The sequence below is a fragment of the Calonectris borealis genome, chromosome 28, assembly GCF_964195595.1.
Source record: "Calonectris borealis chromosome 28, bCalBor7.hap1.2, whole genome shotgun sequence".
NCBI classification, from domain to species: Eukaryota; Metazoa; Chordata; class Aves; order Procellariiformes; family Procellariidae; genus Calonectris; species Calonectris borealis.
In genome coordinates this window covers 603,269-622,112 of record NC_134339.1, presented here as the reverse complement: position 1 = coordinate 622,112, position 18,844 = coordinate 603,269, and the positions used below count along the sequence as shown (strand labels likewise).

General features: G+C 54.0%; 1 protein-coding gene across 4 annotated transcripts in view; it reads left to right on the top strand.

The window, feature by feature from the left end:
• Positions 1 to 18,844, top strand: part of CSNK1G2 (casein kinase 1 gamma 2) — a 46,107-nt gene that overhangs the window by 16,281 nt on the left and 10,982 nt on the right. For 3 of the 4 annotated variants that reach the window (XM_075175451.1, XM_075175453.1, XM_075175449.1), the window contains exon 2: positions 13,189 to 13,685. In XM_075175451.1, coding sequence (XP_075031552.1) covers positions 13,499 to 13,685 — 187 coding nt within the window. In that variant the 5' untranslated portion in view covers positions 13,189 to 13,498. Of the gene's footprint in view, positions 1 to 4,573; positions 4,790 to 13,188; positions 13,686 to 18,844 lie in introns of those variants that run through there. The other variant, XM_075175452.1, reaches the window with a different exon arrangement.

The following is an 18,844-nucleotide window of genomic DNA, read 5'->3' as shown; positions in this document are numbered from 1 at the left end:
TGAAGATGTTTTGGGCTCGGGCTCTGTAGTCTTCCAGAGGTCAGTGCTCAGTAGCTGTTTGAGCAGTAGCTCTCCTTGGACTTCTCCGTTTCCCAGGGCACAAACGTGACTCAGTGATTTGGGATACAGACAATCCTTTGGATACCTGCTTGCAGAGAGAGCCTATTTTGCGAGGAGTCACCAGGCATGAAAGCAAACCTCAGGTTTTGCAGTAGGTGTGCATTAGGCACTTGACCTTTCCCAGTGTGTCAGTCAGATCTGGCTGGATTGTTCTGCTCCAAAGCTTCTTGGGGTCAATGTTGGCTGTTCAGCTGACTCTCAGGCTTTATGCTCTGGGCATGAGTGAAGTAAACAGCAATATCAGGTCCCGACTGTAGAAACGAAACCTTTGCAGGCTCCCTCCCAAGATGAGCATGCTTGTGACAATGAAATTGGTGCAAGAACTGGGCAGGACGGGACTGGTTGGAAAAGAAGCAGGTTCTGCTCTTACATCAACCTCAGTAAATGTGTGGAGGGGAGAGCAGGAGAAGGGGAAGGCACGGGACTGGTAAACAGGTTTTTGCTGGCCAACTGCTGTGGACTTTTGGAAGGCAGCTGGTTCCTTTGCAGCTCTGCCTTGTAGCAGCGGCATGGATTTAATTAATATCCGGTGTCTAACTGGAGCTTGCTGCGTTGTGGATGTATTGCCTAGTTTAAATAGAAAACCCACTGGCAGAGCCGCAAAACCTGGCGCATGCGAGGGGCTTGACGGCTGAGACCACTTGTTCAAGTAAGTGACTCTGTGTATGAAATGCCTTATTGAATCCAGCTCTCGCGGTGCTGAGCGGGGGCTTGAAAGGCATCGTCAGCGTCTTGGCTGGGGTGCCTGCGTGTGTCCCGTGGAAACCGCTGGAGCATATGGGCTGTGGGAAGGGATGAAGAACCGGGTGTTGGACTCTGACTACTGGTCTTTTAAAGTCTCCCAGCCAGAGACTCAGCTTTGTCTGTAATGAACTTCCTTTCTTCCAGTACTACTAACTCTACTCTAGTAAAACCGAAACCACTTCAACATCCTAATTGGCTTTTTTTTGTGCTGAACTGTTAAGATGTGATAGATTCTGCAAAATTACAGCCTTGGGTAATTTACTTCATGCAGGGGCAGAAGGTGAGCCCGTGTCTTTTCTGTTGTTCAGAACCAGGTTTACTGCTCAGGTTACCCATCCGTTACCTACGACGTCCCTCCTACAGTAATAGCAAAGCAAATTGCAGTTTCTCAGACAGAAATTGCTCCATCTGTGAGCAGGAACACCAAAGTGACACTAGTACGAGCAGTGGAGCAGCAGGCTGGAGCCGTAGTTGGGTCATTTGCTGATCTTGCCATCTTCCAGCTGTGTACTAGAACCTCTCCTGGCCCAGCAGCCACGAGGATGGCTGTTGCTGGTCTTGGAGAAGGGATATTGGAGTAGAGAGCAGGTAGAAGATGCCGGTAACATCCCAGAGGCGTGACGGCAGGGCTGGATGGGAAGGCGGGCAGGTATCTTTTGCTACCTGACTCCCTCCTGCAACCAGGGGTTTTGCATTCCCAACACCCCACAGTGGTTTGGCGTTGCAGCTGTTTCCATGCAGTGTGAATCCGGCACGGGGACCATGGGAATGGCTCGTGAGATGGACGTGACTCGAGAACTGGGAGGTGGCTGCCCTGGGGCACAGTCGCATGTCACACAAGGGTTAAATCAAGGCGTATAGTACAGACGCCTTTTGTGGGGTCTGTAAAGTCAACCAAAAAGCTGTTACCCTTCAAGTCTCTCTAATAAAGCCGCAGTGTTTTCTGGTAGATTTTATGAATTCTGTAGTTGGAAGTTTGAATTTGTGGCTGATGAGCCCAAAAAGGTGAATAGGCTCTCTTAGGCACTTGGTTCTGGGATGGATTTGTCTGACTTGTACTGTGTTTGATCTTTTCCAGTTTAGTTTTCAGATCTGGTCTTACTTTAGCATGTGTATATTTACTATTATTATTTTTCCTAGAGAAGTAGTTTTAGCTTTTTGCTTGGTTCCTGTACTGCTGCTGAAATTTCCATCATGGTATTTCCGGCTCCTTGGTAAAGCATAGTTAATATTTTCCATCCAGGTGTAACTGCTTTAGATGGGGATCCAACGAAAAGAGTGAAATTCTGCATTCGGCTAGGAGCAAATTGCATAGCAGCTCGCAGCAGTGGAGACATGCTTCATGAAGTTTTCTTTGTGGCTGCTTTTACTGAGAGATTTAGGAGTTGCCCTAGAAGAGCTGTTGACTCTGCAAGCTTGTTTGTGTTCAAAAACATTAAAGATCTGTGGTGTTCTGAATTCGGACTGTCCACAGCACGTTGATTTCCATTTCTGCTTATGCAAGCAGGGAGCAAATGCACATCAAAACGGTCTCACTCCTGTTGGTTAGAGGGGCCTGTTTCTTTGTTAGATATTTTTGGGTGCAAAATAATTACTACTGAACTGCTGCCAGAAAGCTGACTGTTAGTAAAGCTGATGCTGTACACACGCATCCTTGCCTGCCTGCCCACCCGCTGCCAGACAGGGAGTTTTCCTTGTCCATGCTGAGCTGTGGTGCGAGTGGTCGAGACTTCAGGGTGAAGCCATCGGGCTCTGTACCCTTCTGCCAGCCCAGGGGTGTTCTCCAGCACGTGGCTTGTACGGCTCTTTCGTGCTCCTCTTGAAAAAGAGGCAATTATTTTAAAATCGCAACAGCATAGGGAATTCACACCTTCACGTGAGTTCCTATCAGCTCTTTAGAGTGTTGCCTTCTGGGCTCCGTTGGAAACTGAAAACACTGCTACTGGTGGTTTTCCCCCTTTTTTACTACTTATTTAATTTCATTATGTTTAGAGAACAGATTTCAGTTTTGCTCTCGCTCTCTTTTGGGGCTGTTGTGATGCTGGAATTGGATCAGGGGGACGCTGGGCACGCTCCAGGTTCGTGAGCACGTACAGCTCCTTGGGCAGCCAGAGTCTGGGACGGTCAGGCTGTCCCAGCACTAGCTGCACCATTAGTGGTGCTGGAGTATGAGGAACAGCTGAGATTTTGCTTTTAAAGCACGCTGATGGTTTTGAATATATCAGCTGGTATCCTCTAAAGATCTCAATGAAATCACGCGTGAGTCATTACTGGTTTTGTGTTGTCAGAACTTGGTGTAGCCAAGTGTTGGTGAGGCCTCCAAGCTGTGAAGCAGGACTCCTGTTCAGTAGAAGGAGTTCTCTACTCTTCTCATCCTTACAGAGGGAACGATGTGGCACAAACATTTTTTTAAAAAAAAAAATCTGAAAATTCATAGTAATCCATTAAAAAGCCATATTTGTGTTTGGAAGCTGGGAGAAAATAACTTTGAAGAGATTTGGAGCTTGATCTCTTGTAGGTTAAGAGCTGACCAGAGTGCGCAGTGTCTAAAAATCTCCTGGGGAAGGGAATAGCCAGTAATGAGAGAACACTTCTAATTTAGAGAAAAGCTTAATAGACATGATAGCTGGAAGAAGAAGCCGGAAAGAAAAATCCATCTTCTTCACAGCACAGCTCAACTCTGGGGAAAAAATAAATGCTTTACTATTATTATTATTATTATTATTATTTTAATGATTTTTTTTTTTAAATCCTGGTGTTTTTGTGGTTTGGATGTTTTTTTGGACTTGGCTGAGAGCCACGGAGGGATACCAGGGTAAAATGCTGAGGTGCTCGGGCTGGCTGATGGTCTGTGCTGGGAGCAGTAGAGCTACGCATGGTAAACGCTTTAATCTCTAACAGAGGCTCAGCGTGTTTCTTCTCTATCGCTTCGTTTGCTAGAAGTCATTTTTTTGTTTGTTCTGTGTTAACTATATAGCTGGAGGTGAGTCTGATTATTTGCTCTCTTAATGTTTTGTTTTCTTTTTTTTTTTTTTTTTTTTTTAAATTACGGTGCTAAGAGCAGTGTTAGCTATGTCTGACCCCTCTGCTGTGCACTGCTGTCCGGAGCGGTTGGCGCAGGGAGGGCGAGAGCCTGGCCACAGGGCGCAGCGAGCGGCAGAGGCAGGAGGGGGCTGGCAAGGCTGAAGGTGCCGGGAGTGCCCTGCGCCCGCTGCTCGGGGGGCTGAGCTGAGCTAAAGCGTGCGTGTCCCTCTCACGGACACACCATGTTCTGGATAAAGAGCTGGGAAGCCAGGAAGGGAGGGGAGGTTTGGAACAAGGATGCTCGGATCATGTGGGATTAAAAGCTTTGCTGCCGCAATTTAGGGGTTTTGGGGGTTTTTTTGTTTGTTCCCCCCTCCCCGCCCGACCACTAGAAGAAATTCTGGTAGAAACATTAGCCTCAGCTTTATTCTTTTTTTTTCTTTTCAAGAAACAACCTGGATGGAAAAAAAACATGTTTTGGACAAACTGCCCTTGCAAATTTCCTAATTGTAAACATTGTGGGGCCAAAAGTGAAACCACGCTGTGGTGTCTCTGTTCGCTGGAGGGGGAGAACAGCCGCAACGTGTCGAAGGGGAAACTGCGCTTCAAACGCTCCTGGTACAGCGACCATGGTGATAGGACTGCGTCTGCCGTGTAATCGATGACTCAGTCTGATAGGACTGTACAGACGTGAACCGGTGTCCGTGTTTGTGCAATGAGGGATGCAACGGCTTGTAGGGAAGCAGTCGGGGAGATGGGCTGTAGGGCTTCAGACGAGGGCTGCTCTTTGGGATGAGCAGGCTGGCGGGCTTGACGTGAGGATCCAAAAAGTAGATTTGTGACCGTCGGATATTGCCCACCGATGGGCTGATGAGCTTGTGCATGGGCAGCAGGAGCGCAGGTATGGTGAGTGGATTTCACGGGATGGTGTTGCTGTTTGGTGGGGGAGTTTCTTTGATCGGTTAACTGGGTTCTTGTCCTTTCCCTGAAGGATGCCTTGGAGGAGGCAAGGGGAAGGCTGCTGACCTCTCAGCACTGTTCAAAAGCTGGGAAAGAGCCAAGCATCTCCCTGGGGGCCTCAAATGAACAAGGCAGATACAGGGGAGCTGTTATCCCAGTGTAACAGCCGGGATATGAAGGGCCAGGAACTCAGTACATGCCCCAATCACCAGGGAGACGGCGGCAGAGCTGAGAGCTCTCAAATCACAGCCTGAACTGGAGCTACGAGGTTCCCCCACCTCTCGAAACGCGCTGCACGTTACGCCTGGGTTCCCCGGTGGCTCTGCATCAGCAGTTAAGTAACAAACTATTTAACAACAGCTTCCTGTTGTGCTGACACCAACATGAATGCACAAAGGAGGAAACGGAGTAAACAGAGCTGTGCTGGCTCCCGTCTCGCTGTAAGCTGGGAAGAGTGTTGGAGATTGCGAGGAGGCCTGCATGCCGTCTCTGCTTAACCCGACCCTGCTGGGGTCGGGGAATGATGTTCTTGGGCTGCCATCAGCAGAAACTGCGCAGGTGTTGTGCGTTGCTGAGAAAGTGGCTGCTTTCAGGACTTCCTGATTTTTAAGGCATTTCCCGGGACAGATAAAGGCCCCTTCACCCCTGCCCTACTGCTCCGAGTCCTCCGCAGGGGCTGTCCCCAGCGAGATGCAGCCGGTCCTCTGGGGGGTTGTGCCGGGGTTGGCGAGATGCTCACATCCAGAACTCTGTTCTCTGCCGGGTGCCTCGGTCAAAGCACTCGATCCCCTCTTTTCTTGAGGGATTGGGAGGAAATTGGGCCAGAGCAAGCCAATCTGCCTTTGCCATAAGGAATATTCTGCTGCCCCAGTAGGTTTGCTTGGGTCTCCCATGACTGGAGCTGTAGCTGGTGGAGGTGCAAGGTGGAGCGAGCTCAGGATGCTGCACAGCCCGGCTGCCTCTCTAGCCCACAGAGAAAACTTCCCTGGGTGGGCGTGAGGATGGGTTTTCTCTAAACAGCAAGGTTTCCCTCTTCCCCCTGGGGAAGCAGCTGATGCAGCTGGGGACAGCCCACCCTGCAGACCTGCGTCCGAGCTTCTTTGGCACTTCTGCTCTGGGAAGGAGCTGATGGCGAGCTGCTGCATCCAGCTAGGAGGAGAGGTGCATGTCCAGGGGCAGAGGAAACTCAGGAGATCCCTGTGGAACATGTTGCATCGTCTGAGCCTGGCAGCACAAGGCAGGGAGAGGAGCTTACGCTTCCAGCTTACGATTTTCCTGTTGCCCAAGCAAGCCCAAGTCCAAGTCTTGGAATGACTCTTCATTTAAAAAACAAACAAAAAATCCCTCCTACCAATTGTCTTGTTTCCTCAAAAATCCACCCAGCGTGGATTTTTCTCATAAATATTGACACTTGAGTTGCAGGGAGCTCGGCAGCACGCTCTGGAGCACGATGCCACCTCTCCAAGGTAGAAGCAGGAACGGGCTTATCACGGTGTCTGACACGGCTGTCTCAAACCGGGCATTCTGCTGCGGCACTGGTGTGTGTGTGTGCAGAGAGAAAAGGGAAGGAAAGTGGCATGGAGAGCAGGTTCCTGGCACTGCTGTGGGGCTGGGAGTGAGTCACCCTCCAGCTTTACAGCTCTGATGGTTGTGGAAGAGAGGAGTTTTGAGCCAGAGAGGTTAAATTGGTGCCAAAGGTGTGTGAATGCTCCCACCTCAGTGTAAAGGTGGCCTAGTTCCAATTTGCTTATATTTTGTTCTTAAACATCAATTTAACAGTGGGTCAAGCTGGGTCTTTACACATGTGTAAGCGCTTGCTGTTGCTCCAGTACAGGTTGTCTGGTTGTACTGGTCACGTTGGCTGTCCCGCAAGAGATGCTAGCACTGGGCTTGGACAAATATGGTTTGAGCATGAAATTTCCAGAATATGAGAAGTAGTTGCATTATTTTTACATCTTGGAAAACCCACTGGATTTCCCTTTTGTGGTAGCTGTACGGGCAGACTTTTCCTCAAAGCTTTCAGCTGTTGAAAGAGCAGAAGTGAGGAGCTTCAGCCCAGAGGGAGGACCTCAGCCAGCTCTGCGGGGCATGGGACACTGCAGACCCAGTGGGATGGGTTTCTGATGTGCGGGGACACTCCAGAAGGTTTTTCCTTTCCTCTCAGTCCAGAGCAAAGTTGGTGGGAGAAGGTGACTTCATGGCCAGTTCCCATCCTTTGGAGCAGCTGGAACAGCCTTTGTCCGCAAACTGCCGTCTTGTTCCTCCAGCCTGCGTTGGCCTCTGCTCCCTGCTGCCACGGGCACGCATGGGAATGGTGGCCCTGTGGAGGATGCAGGTGTGGGCCCCAACCTCCATCTCAGGAGGACCTTTTGTACCACTAAAGTTCACAGCATTAGTTTGGAATGAGTTTTTTTTTGTGCCCCTTCAGCATTTGTTTCTTGTTCTATAGCTGCTCACACCCCGGGTGAGTTGTTCCTCTCCTGAGCCTGCTCGACCTGGAAGGCCCCTAGTCAGAGCCACGCATGAGTACCAAGAGTTGTCCTGCTTGTCTTCGGTCTCTGGAGGCTTCATGTCGGGTGTGGGGTGGATGGAGAGGCCCCAGCAGCGCTGTGAGTCTGGTCTACATGCACTTGGCTAGTGCTCACGCGTCTGCAGACTGCTCAAAAGCTGGAGGCTTCCGGCAGCCTGTTGCCTTTCTGCTCGCTGAGCTCTTGTGGGGTGCCTGCCTGCGTTTGCCCTGGTGCTCCTGCCCTCCCCGGGGAGGAGGGAGCTGCCCCGCATTCCGCCGGTGCCTCCACTCCCACCTCTGGCTTGACTGTTCCTGTTACAGGGGTCTCGTGTGGGAAGCCTGGTGAGGCTTTCCATGACCACTCAATTTTGGGAAACCTCCGTGTCGTGGCACAGCTTTTCCCCATTTCGTCATGAGCGGGGTTGGCTGCTGGCACTGAAGACTGAAATACATTTTTAACTACAAACCTTTGTAGACACCATCTGGGACCAGCTGTAGCTTGCTTTAAAGATGTTGGATCTTGCTTTGTTTTAAGACTTTTGATCTCCTTGTACACTAAGACTTCATCTGCCTCTTAAACTTTTAAAATTTATTGGGTTTTGGTTTCAGCTGTGTAAGGCCACCGGTTGCTTTTTGGTCTGGATTTTTGTATTGGGAGCCAGCTGATGGGTCATCCTTTGGGACATCAGGGTATTTGTGATTGATTATTTTTAGCTTTTAATTGGCAGTGATCTGTACTTGGAGCTCAGTAGTGTCAAGGGCTTTTCTTTTTTGTGCTCTCAAGAAGCTTTCCTTTCTCTTTCATCTGGATGCAGCTGTGTTTCTCTTTTGCTCGCAAAGTGCAGAGTACATGGGGAAACCGGCTTCAAGTAACCATCCCAAAGGCTTGCAGATATCGGTCGGTACAGTCAAGCCTCCGTGGCTGGTAGCAGCATCGCACCCGCCCGGGGTGGTCACGGCTGGACCGGGACACCTGGACTCTGTTCCGAGAAGTGCCACAGACCTGCTCCCTGACCTTCACCAATCACTTCCCTGCTCCGGGCCGCTATTTTTTCCTCTTCGTCCCCTCTTTTATCTTGCCCCGTTTAATTGTAACCTCTTTCGGGCAGGAACACTGTGTGTGTATAAAGGGCCTAGAACAATGTGCCCCAGATGATAGTGTACAAGTCCTTTCTCGGCAGCCATGAGGTCTCACTATACAGGAAAGAAATTTTTAAAAATACAACTTTTCAGCATTTTATACTTGCAAATGTGGCCAGGAACTTCCCGAGCATTGATATTTCAGTCCAAGTTACAGGTCTCAGAGACAAGGGCTAGCACTAGAATGGCAGCTTTTTCTTCTGTTTTTTTTAAAAAAACACCAAAAAAAAACCAAAACCAAAACAACAAACAACCCCCCCACCCCCAGTCCCTTTTTCTCACCCTCATGACTGCAGGGAAAAGCTTGTAAATGTGACTGGAGCAGAGCTGGCATGCTCAAAACCAGATGGCAAATAAAAAGAACCCAATATTTCAACAAAAACAACATGAACCCCTTCTTTGGGTTTCAGATGATTGCTTGAGTGTGTTTTTGCCCCCTTTATGGTACTTGCAGTGTTTTTGTGGTTCTGTTTTGGGGAGGTGCTGAAGTCACTTGCACTTGTCTGCAGTTTATTTCACTTTCAGGTTCCCTGGCTGGGAGCACTTGCATTGCAAACACTGCAGGGCAGTGCTTATTTGTTTTAAGACCACAGCTTGCTTTGGAATTTCTTCTACCAAACTTCAGGCCAATTTTTATTTTTTTCTTACTCGTCCCCCTCCCTCCCCTTCCCCCCAAAGAGAGAAAGAAGTTTTCTTAGTCTCATCTTGCATCAGTTTTGATACCAGGCCAACAAATCCAGCCTAGAAGGTGCTTTTCTGAGGCTGCTTGCCTCGATGTGACCTTCTGGGTGAGGATTCCTGTTAAAAGTGATGGCACATTGTTGCATTTTGATCAGGGGCATCTTCCCCATGGTGCTGCTCCCCTGGCGTGGCAGGACGGGGCAGGTCTGGGTCCCTGTTGCCCATCCAGAGGCTGCTGTGTTTAAACAAACACAGGTTTTGCCAGGCTGTTCTCTCCAGAGCAGTGGGAGTCCTGGGATTTTACCAAAGGTTTCTGTTTCTAATTAGGTTGTTCTCAATTTTAAAGGCCAGAGATCTCTTATGGCACAGAGTGGAAAACCTGACCAGTCACTGACACCGCACAGAGAGGTGGGTCCTGCTTTTGTGCCGAGGTACAGAGAGCCGTTGCCTCTCCTTGGCGCTCTTCGGATGCGAAAATAGATTCCTCCCAGCCCTCAGCTCCCTGTGGCTCATCCACGGGGGAGGCTGGTGGGCAGGGTTTGGAGGAGCATCACTTGCTCTGGCCTGACTCACGCGGACGCGGTTCAGTGGCTTCCTGCTGCTCTGACCGCCCGGCTTTGGGAAAGGGGGAACTGCAGCGCGGCGGCCGGCTGGCACGCAGCCCCGGCGCAGGGGTCAGTGCTGTGGCCTCGCTGGTCGTTGCCCTGGCCCAGCTGCCTGAAATCAGGGTCTAGAGCCGGGCTTTTTCAGGAGGGCTGCTCCTGAGGCCGGGGCTTGCTGAGCAGGCAGGGCTGGAGAGTCACAGTGCACTGCTGCCCGTGTTTGTCTGGGCCGGGGGAAGACAGCACAGTCTCCCAGTGCTCGCAGGAAGCAGTATTTATTTTTTCCCTTCTATTAGGGCTCTGTCTCGCCCCATTGTCTGAAATTCCCTTGCAAAGACTGGCCCGTAACTCTTTAAAAAAAATAATCCCAAGCGCCGGGGCTGAAGTTCCCTCGGCTCTGGCTGTTGGCCGCCTGACTGCAAACAGTCTGGGCCTGAAATCCCCCGGGACAGAACATAAAGGTCTGATTCAAAATGAAAACGGGGTATGAAGCAGCATGGCCTGCGCATCGCTGGCTGCCTCCCCTTCCCCAGCATGTGGCAGGAGCCACGTCTGGGGAAGGTGGCTCCCGAAACGCCCCGGGAGGGCTGTGCCACGCTGCCTGCTCCAGGAGCTGGGAGGTCATGGGGGAAATGGCTCCCCGGTGTCCTTGCGTGAGACCGGCAGAGGTGGGAGAAGCGTGAGATGGGCGGGAGGGCACCGCCATGCACCGAACCCGGGGCGGAAATTATCGGGGGGAGCAAAGAATGAGCAGGATATCACGTGTTGGCCGTGTGCGCTTGGGGCTGGGGGAGAACAAAGCGCAGGGAAGCCCTGCTCCGCTGCCGCTCCCACCCCGCTTCCTGCTGGCACGGGACGGAGACTGCTGGCTGCCGGGGGAAGGGAGCGTCAGGACAGGAGCCAGCTTTCGGGAAGCTGGAAGGCTCTGTGTGCCTCAGTTTCCCTTGGCCGAGATGTGCTGGGGGCAGCAGGATCATCCCCAGGTGTTGGCCTGCTGGGGGTGGCCTTGGAAGGCGAGGCTGCTCTGTGCTCTGGGGATGCTCTGGAGGTGTTGGCCTGGAGGACGGAGCCTGCAGGGGAAGGAGGGGGCTCCCATCTCACGTGAAAGCCTTGTTCCCCAGTACTTGAACAGGCAGGTCCCGCAGATGGGTGTCATGCACCCACAACAGCTCCGAGGAGCTGGGCCAGCACCCCGCACCTTCGGTGCTTGCAGCTCTGGTCCCTCCTGGAGAGCAGCGGCGTTTTGCCAGGATGCTGTGGGCAGGGTGTGGTGGGCCCTGGCGAGGATTCGGTGTCGGGCGAGGACTGGGAGCGGGGCAGCCCCAGGGAGCAGCTCCCCTGCCCACGGACCCTTACACGGCTGGTCCTTCACCCATGCTGAGCTCCGACTTTGGGTGTCTTTTTCCCTCTGTTGCTCTTAGACCCTCCCCCATTTCCCCCCTTGCACCCTTTAGCACAAGAAGCCTTTTTTTGTTATTAATAGCTATTGAGAGCCAATAAAAAGGTTTACGGGGTTTGGCCAAGCATCAGGACTTGCAGTGTGCTCATTTCCTGGAGTCTGAGCGCTGGAGGGGTGTGGGTTTGCTTGTTTAACCCACAGGTAATGAGGCCACGGCAGCAAGGGCTCTCGGTGGGCGTCACGGGAGCCCGGAGAGGAGCGGAGGAAGGTGGTGAGAGGGGGAGCGGGGCCAGGGGGTGGACAGGGAGGGGTGGGGGCTGCCTCCCAGCTCGTTTCACTCAAAACGCAAGGGCTGAGCTGGGAGGAAAACCAGAGATGATGAATGCTGGGGAGAAAGGAGGGCGTGAGTGCATGTGTCGGTCTGTCTGTCTCTCACGTGGCCTCCCAGCGTGCACCCAGCTCCTGCTTGACCCTCTGCACTTTCCAGCCCATGTTTAGCTTCCTGGCTGTCCTGCTCCTGGCACACTCTGGCTGCTTCCCGCGTGAGCATCCCTGCGTGAGCATCCCTGCGAGGAGGGACTGAGCGCAACCTCCCCCCAGGCAGCTCCGGTGGAAGTCCTGGATGGAGGGAGAGCGTGGCTTCCTCTTGGGAACCTGGTTCCCTGAGCACGGAGCTGGTCAATGGTACTTGTCATCCCACTCCTCCGGAAGGGAGCGAGGGGCCAATTTGGCCTTGATGTTGGACCGTACCCGTGTGAACACGGTCAGCTGCACGGTGGGGGGCTTGTGTGGAGCCAATGTCATAGAATCATAGAATAGTTTGGGTTGGAAGGGACCTTTAAAGGTCATCTAGTCCAACCCCCCTGTAACGAGCAGGGGTGTGCACATGGGAAGGAGCTCCCTGGTTTGAGGTGCTGAGCTGAGTCCTGCCTGTTTGCAGGGGCCGAGGGGAACCCCGAGTTACCCCACCGCCAGTACAGGGCTTCCCGCCAGCCTCACTGGGAAGTGCCGGGAGCTGCGCACATGAGGTAGGCAAGGTGCTGCACGACTACTGAGCAAACCAGCATCCACGGCCATTGCTTACTCCCAGCGAGTGTCACAGCGGCTTTTGCCCAGGCTGCAGCCAGCAGCCCTGTTAGCCACTGTGCCTCGCTCCGAGCTTTGCAATTAAAATCAAGGTTTGTTGGCGAGAGCAGAGGAAGAGGCGGCAATCAGGAGCTCGCCGTGGAGGTGATCGGGTTTCTGTTTGCCAGTGTCTGTTTTACACCAGCCTGGCAGGCCTGGGCGGGCTGTTGTGGGAGCCCTGAGCGTGGTCATTCCCCACACACGCACAGCTGCTTCGAAACCGTGTCCTCTCCCACGCATCCTGGCGCAGGATCGCTGGCACAAAGGTCCCGGCCCAGCCGCAACGGAGGCTGATGCTGGGGGGAAGCGCTCTGACTCAGCTGGCCACAGCCTCTGGACCCGCAGGGACCCTCCCGGCAAGCAACCGCCTGGGGAGAATATCCTCTTTTCACTTCATAGGAAATTGCACGCCTGGCGTGGTTTGCCCCGTAACGCAGTGGTTTACGTGTGTCCTCTGCTCTTGGGGACTCTCAGGTCTGACCAGCGGGCAGCCCGGCCCTGAGCACCTCAGCTGGTGCCTTCAAAGGTCTCCCTGCTGCCAACAGCCCTTCCCCATGGGGACGTTGTTCCCCCCGTGTGATTCTCCGCTGACTCCGACCTGGAGATGCTCATCAAGCGTTTCACCTCCTGCCGTGGCCAGATTTTTATGTATTTATTTATGCCAGCATCTTAGACATGGGGCACCCTGCGACCGTCCTGATACCCCAGCTTCTGCCACCCCTCAGTTGCGGCACCTTTCATCATTGTGGGAATTATCTGTTAACTCAGGGAAGGTGTTGGAGGGGCTCTGCGGAGCTGGGGGCAGGAGCCGGGAGCCCGCAACCCCCTGTTGTCCTCTGCCTCCTTGTTTCCTCGTGCTAATCTTCTCCCTCTCCTTTCCACAGCTGGGAGACTGAGGAGCCACGCTGGGAGGACCCTCTCCGCAGGATGTTCTCTCCACCAAAGAACTCCCTGTAACTGGCGATGATGACAATCCCGGCGGGACCTTGGAAAGCACTAGCATTTCAGTAGCCCAGCACCCGTGGGTGGCCACTTATCCCTCCTTCTCCACGCCCCGCCCTCCCATCACTCATCGTGATGGTGTATTAACCAAGAAGAGCCCTGCTTCTTTTCTCCTCACCCCTCAACTTTCGGCAGCTCTGGGATTTGTATGGCAGCAGCGTAACCGTGGAGAGGCCGGGGTATCACAAACTTATGGATTTTGATAAGAGAGGAGGGAAAGGGGAGCTGGAGGAAGGTAAAAGGATGTCCAAGACAGGTGGAGGAAGGAGCAGTCATGGAAGCCGGAGTGCTGGAACCAACTCGGGAGTCTTAATGGTGGGTCCCAACTTCCGGGTCGGCAAGAAGATTGGATGCGGCAATTTCGGGGAGCTCCGTCTAGGTGAGAAGGGTCGTCTTCTGTCTTCACTGTAACTACTTGTGCAGGGATTGCCCTGGCATCCACCTCCTGCAGCAGGAGCAGCTGGCACATGCCCGTGACCGTCAGCGCCAAGGGTGTTGACCGGCCATACAGTGTTGAAGCATTGCACATTGCAGGTAGCCCTTGCTTCCTTCGCAGTTTCCTTTTCCTCAGCCCCTTCACACCGTTCTTGATCTTTCAAAGCCCATCACAGCTGAAGGACTGGTTGCAGAGGTGTTTCCCATCTCCTCCCCATGTCTATCGCTCTTTGGGTTTGTCAGGGAGAGCGTTACAGTTCAGTCCTGTCTGTTGGAAGTGGTGGTGACCCACGCAGGCCTGGGTGTCCCCCCCAGTCCAGGAACGCTTAGTGAGTAATGTTTGACAAGATGCCGCTGTGTGCTCACCAGATCTCGCCCCACTTGTGCACAGGGTGCTGCCCTCTTGCTGCGCCACGGGTGGAGAGTGGGGTGTTCACTCTGCTGGGATGAGCATCTGGGGAAGAGAATCAGTATTTTATGCCGGGTAAATTCTCCGGTTGTTGAAACTGGTTGTTTCAGAGACTCTCCTAGAATTTTATGCAGGGGAGAGAGAAAGGGCTGAATAAAACCCAAGCACCTTCCATGGTCACTTTCCATTTTCAACCAAGTTTATCAGGAAACGGTTCAAGCAAACTCTCGTTTAGAGCGTGGGTAGGTTGCTCCTCTCCCAAGGACTCGGCATGCCTCAGGAGGCTTTCAGCAAGCTGTTAACTCTTCGGTTGGCATCAGGCAGCTGGGAGAGGCCTGGCAGTGCCAGGCACCACTGTGCCAGCAGCGCAGTCTGGATGTCTCCAGGAACGCGCGTTGGACGTGTTGATGGAGTCTCTGCCAGGCGGAGTATTGGCCTTGGCTGCGAGTGCTTTGGGAAAGGGCTTGTGCCCTAGGAAGAGGGAAGAGAGCTGGTCCCCGGAGCAGGCTGGGAGCCTGTGACAGCCATAGGCCCTGTTGCTCCGTGATATTTTAAGCAGCGCCTTTTCAAACCAAGCTCTGAGCTAAACCTGCAGTAAACGTGGTCGTCTCGGCAGGCTGTTTGCGTGCAAAAGGAGCAGGAGGTGGGAGGTGCCGCCGGCAGCCCCGGCTCAGGCACCCGCGCGGAGGGTGGGGTGAGTTTACCCACCTCGCTGTGCCGCCTCTGTCTGCGGGGAGTTAATGTTAGCTCTGCCCAGCATGACAGACTGGCTGGTGCCAGGCTAAACCGTCCTGTTTCTGAACTCCCCGATGGGATTGCCACTTAATTGCAGAGCTTGGGAAAATGCTCTGTTTAAAATCCAGCCAAGTGGTTCCTGCGTTCCGCAACGGAGGGTCTGTCTCTCCCGGTGTCGTGAAGAGCTCTGATCCTTCCTCCAGACCCAGGTATTGTGGAAGGAGAGGTATTTAGGGATTTTGCCGCACCAGCTGCTCCTTTCACTACCCAGGTGGATCTGAATACCCCCAGGAGATGCGATGCCTCCCTGCAGGGGTGGACGGAGGGCTCTGAGCTGTGCAGGGTCTACCTGTGTCCTTCCACCTCCTTTTCCCTGCTTGCCAGTGAACGTCCCACAGTGGGTACGTGTTTCTGGGTGAGCTATCTTCCAAGATCCTGCTCCAGGCAGGAGTCTGAAACAACTGGGGCCGTGGCTGTTGCTTTGTCTTATGTGCTCAGTGCTAAGGGTTGGCATGACCCCCTACCTCGGCCTCCCCCCGCTTTTCAGGGACAGCACCGAGGTGGACAAATCTGAGGAGTGTCTGAAACTGGCAGTCTGGGTTGCTCAGAGCGGAGCCGCTGCAGCAACCTGGGAGCGCTGGGGCTCAGTTTGCTCGTGAGTGAAGGGACAAGCAGTGAGCTCTTGCCCTGGGGCTCTGCAGCAGTCGATTCTCACTGTGAGACTTGGTCCTTGCCACCAGCAAGAGAAGCTTTTAGTCCCTTCACATGGTTTTCCTGCTCTGTCACATCCTGTAATGCCCGGCCGTAACGTGGTAAAGACCTGAGCATAAGATCTCATCACAGCAGTGGAAGCCACAGCTATGTGGCTTTTCTCCTAAAATCGCGTCTCTCTTCCTTAGGTGTGCCTCTGAGCTGCGTCAGGGCTCAGGAATGCTTTCAGGACTTCACAGAAAGTAGGGATTCCTCCAATTGCAGATGAATGGGAAGGGACCAGAGGGATCCTGCTGTGAAGTGGTGGCATGAGCAGGGATGCTCCCCAGTTGTTGCTGGACACTCAGTTTTCCCCTGGGAATGGAGTATTCAATCCTCAAGGCAGTCTGGTTGCAGAAGCCAAAGTGTAACTTAGTGTTTAAAAGCTCCCAAATCTTCTTTGGACTTTTTTCTTTCATTAAAAAAAACAGGAAATCTTGCAAAAACATGCTAGGAGGTGACTCCTCCAGCTCCCAGTGGTAGGGGATGGAGGAAGATGAAGTTGTCTTCCTGAAACAGGTAGCACTTTGCCTAATTTCACCACTGTGCCAAGAGGCAGGTGCTGATCTGTCCTGCCTCAGCTCAGCTGCCCCAGATCAAGACAAGTGTCCTCCCAGGTACAGAGGTGTCCAAAATCAAAAGTGATTTGTTTAAAAATAAAATAAAAAAAAATTGGCATAAGGCATTTGTGGGAAGTCAGAAGGGGAATGACTTAGGCAGGAGTTCCTGGCTGCCAGAGCCATGCTTGGATCCCACCCCTCCATGTTCACATCCTGGGCAATACACAAATGTAGTGCCAGTCCCCATCCCAGTCTGGCGGCACTGCTGGCCAGTTCCAACTGGAGAGCTGGGCTGGGAGCTGGAGCGGGGTGGCTGCCCCAGCCCTCTGGTGTGTGGGGCTCGAGGGGGAGCCCTGTGGGGGTTAGCAAGGGGCAGGTTTAGGTCGTGCAGGTGGTGGGTCCTGTTCCCTCCTGGTCCTTCACCCTGGGCTGGGCAGGGCACCGTGCCCTGACCAGCACATCTGAAGTGCTTGTTCCTCCCCCCTGCCAGCCTGCAGCTGGGGACGAGCGCCAGCCCAGCTCCTCCTGGGGCTTCCAAAGGCAGCCCTGGGCAGCACCCCCTGCCTGCAGCCAGCCCACCTCTGTGCCAGGGCTGGATGCTGCCCTCTGAAACACAAGGCAGGAGGAAGCTGGTGGCAGCGGGGGTGACCGGAGCGTGGCTGGTGGCTCGTGTGCCCTGGCACCGGGCTACGGCTGAGCGGCGGGAGCCTGCAGCCCGCTGCCTCTGCCAGCTTCCTGCGCCCCCGGGAGCGAGGCCAGCACGTACTGCTCGTGGCGAGGGTTTGTTGGAGCAGGCCCCTCTTAGCAGCTCCTCGGTGGTGCTTTGGGGTGGGCTAGGGTAGGGGGAGAGGAGGAAAACCCAGACAAGGTCAAAAATGAGCCCAAAGCACTTGTGTGGCATGCCCACCCCTTCCCTGAGCTCTGCCTGGTGCTGGGGCTGCCTCGGAGCCATGCTTTGGAGCTGGGAGCTGCTGTTTGTCCTGCCGTCCTGCCTGGGCAGGGGCCTCCCTGACGGCCCCCTCCTGAGCCTGGCCCAAGGCCGGTGCTCCGGCGAGGGATGGGGACCTGGCAGAGGCTGCTGCCTCTGTTCTTCTTGCAATAAACTTCTGCAAATGTGCTTTTTGCAGCTTTCCTGTGCTGACTCCTCTCCCCCAGCCTGGTGCATTCATTTCTAATGGCAGCTTGGAAGCACAGCGGCTGTTTTCCTTCAAGTTAAAAGCTGGAAATTAACTTATTTTTCAAAAGTAAAACCAGCATTTTGGAAGGAAGAAAACGGGGGGGGTGGGTCCTTGTGTGCTGTATGAGCCAGCAGCAGGTCACTGCTACAGCTGGGCTGGGGCCATGTCCCAGCTGAATGGTCACGTGCGAGTGCTGGGGACATTTCTAAGCTCTCTTGAGCTGTGGCTCTCACCCCTGGCCTGCAGCCTCCTGGGTACTCGCGGGGGGTTGCTTCTCGAGGGCCACAAAAGGTCCCTTCAGAAAATGCGGGCTGGGGTCAGCACACTGCACGTGACACCCTTGTCTTCAGCTCTGCAGAGACCTCCGTACATGTGCACGTATGGCGAAGGGCTCAGCCACCTCTACAAGGTAGACCCACCAGGCGCTGGAGGCGGCTCACGGGCGTCTTTGGAGTAGGCTGTGGGAGAGAAGAGCCCATGCGCTGCCGGCTAACTGCTCCTCTTGCCTCCCTTGCTAACGGCTCACGCTTGTTTTTCCTCTTGGTCTTTCAGAGCCTCTTCTAGAGGAAGGTCAAACTCTAAAATAACTTTTTTTTTTTTCCCCGATGGTATTAAAACCCAATGCTCCAAGGCACCGTCATTGCTTATGTCGCCGGGGCAGCGGTGTTTGCAGTGCTGGGCTGGTGCCCGGCTGCCGTTGCACAGAGCTGCCTTCTCCCGCGCTCCTCGACTGCATTGCGTGGGGACTGGAGAAGCCAAATTGCTGGTCCCAGCACCCAGGCACAACTCCGTGCTCCTGCTGCAGGCAGGGCCGTAGTGCAGAGGCTCTGGTCAGTGCGGTGCTGTGCCACGACCGAGGGGCAGCGCCAGGCGGAGGGGCTGGCACAGGCGAGGCTGCTGGGATGGGGACCCGATTGGGAGCCCGGCGCGGAGCCCGGCTCCTCCTCGGGCCGCTGTGATGTGCAGGAGCAGGTGCCGGACCCCACCGCTGCCAAATTCACCTTCGGAGGGGGATGATTTGGGTGTTAGCACAGGGTTAAGAGAAAGCCACGTCCGGCTTTTAAATGCAATACAGACCCCAGGTCTGGCCGCCTCCTCCCATGGGTGGCTTTGGCTCGGCTCTGATCGGTCTTGCAGATGCTGGCAGCTGGATTCGGAGGTGCTGCCAGCACTGAGCTGGGCAAAAGCCTCTGCCGCCCATCTTGCTGCTTTTCTCTTCTTTTTTTCTTTCAAAACACCTTTTCTTCTGTGAATCCTGCAGTGCTGCCTGCCTGAGTCCTCCCCTGGGGCGGTCCTTGGACTCCAACACATTTTAGGTGTTAAAGTTATCATTGTTAGTGAGCGCTCAGCAGAGCAGGCGACATGGAGGTGGCTGTGGGAGCTGCTCCAGGAGCTGGAGCAGGGAGTTCCCTGGCATGGGCCAGGTGCTGCCAGGGGACAGACCCTGCAGCCCTGCCTCTTTGCTCTTTCG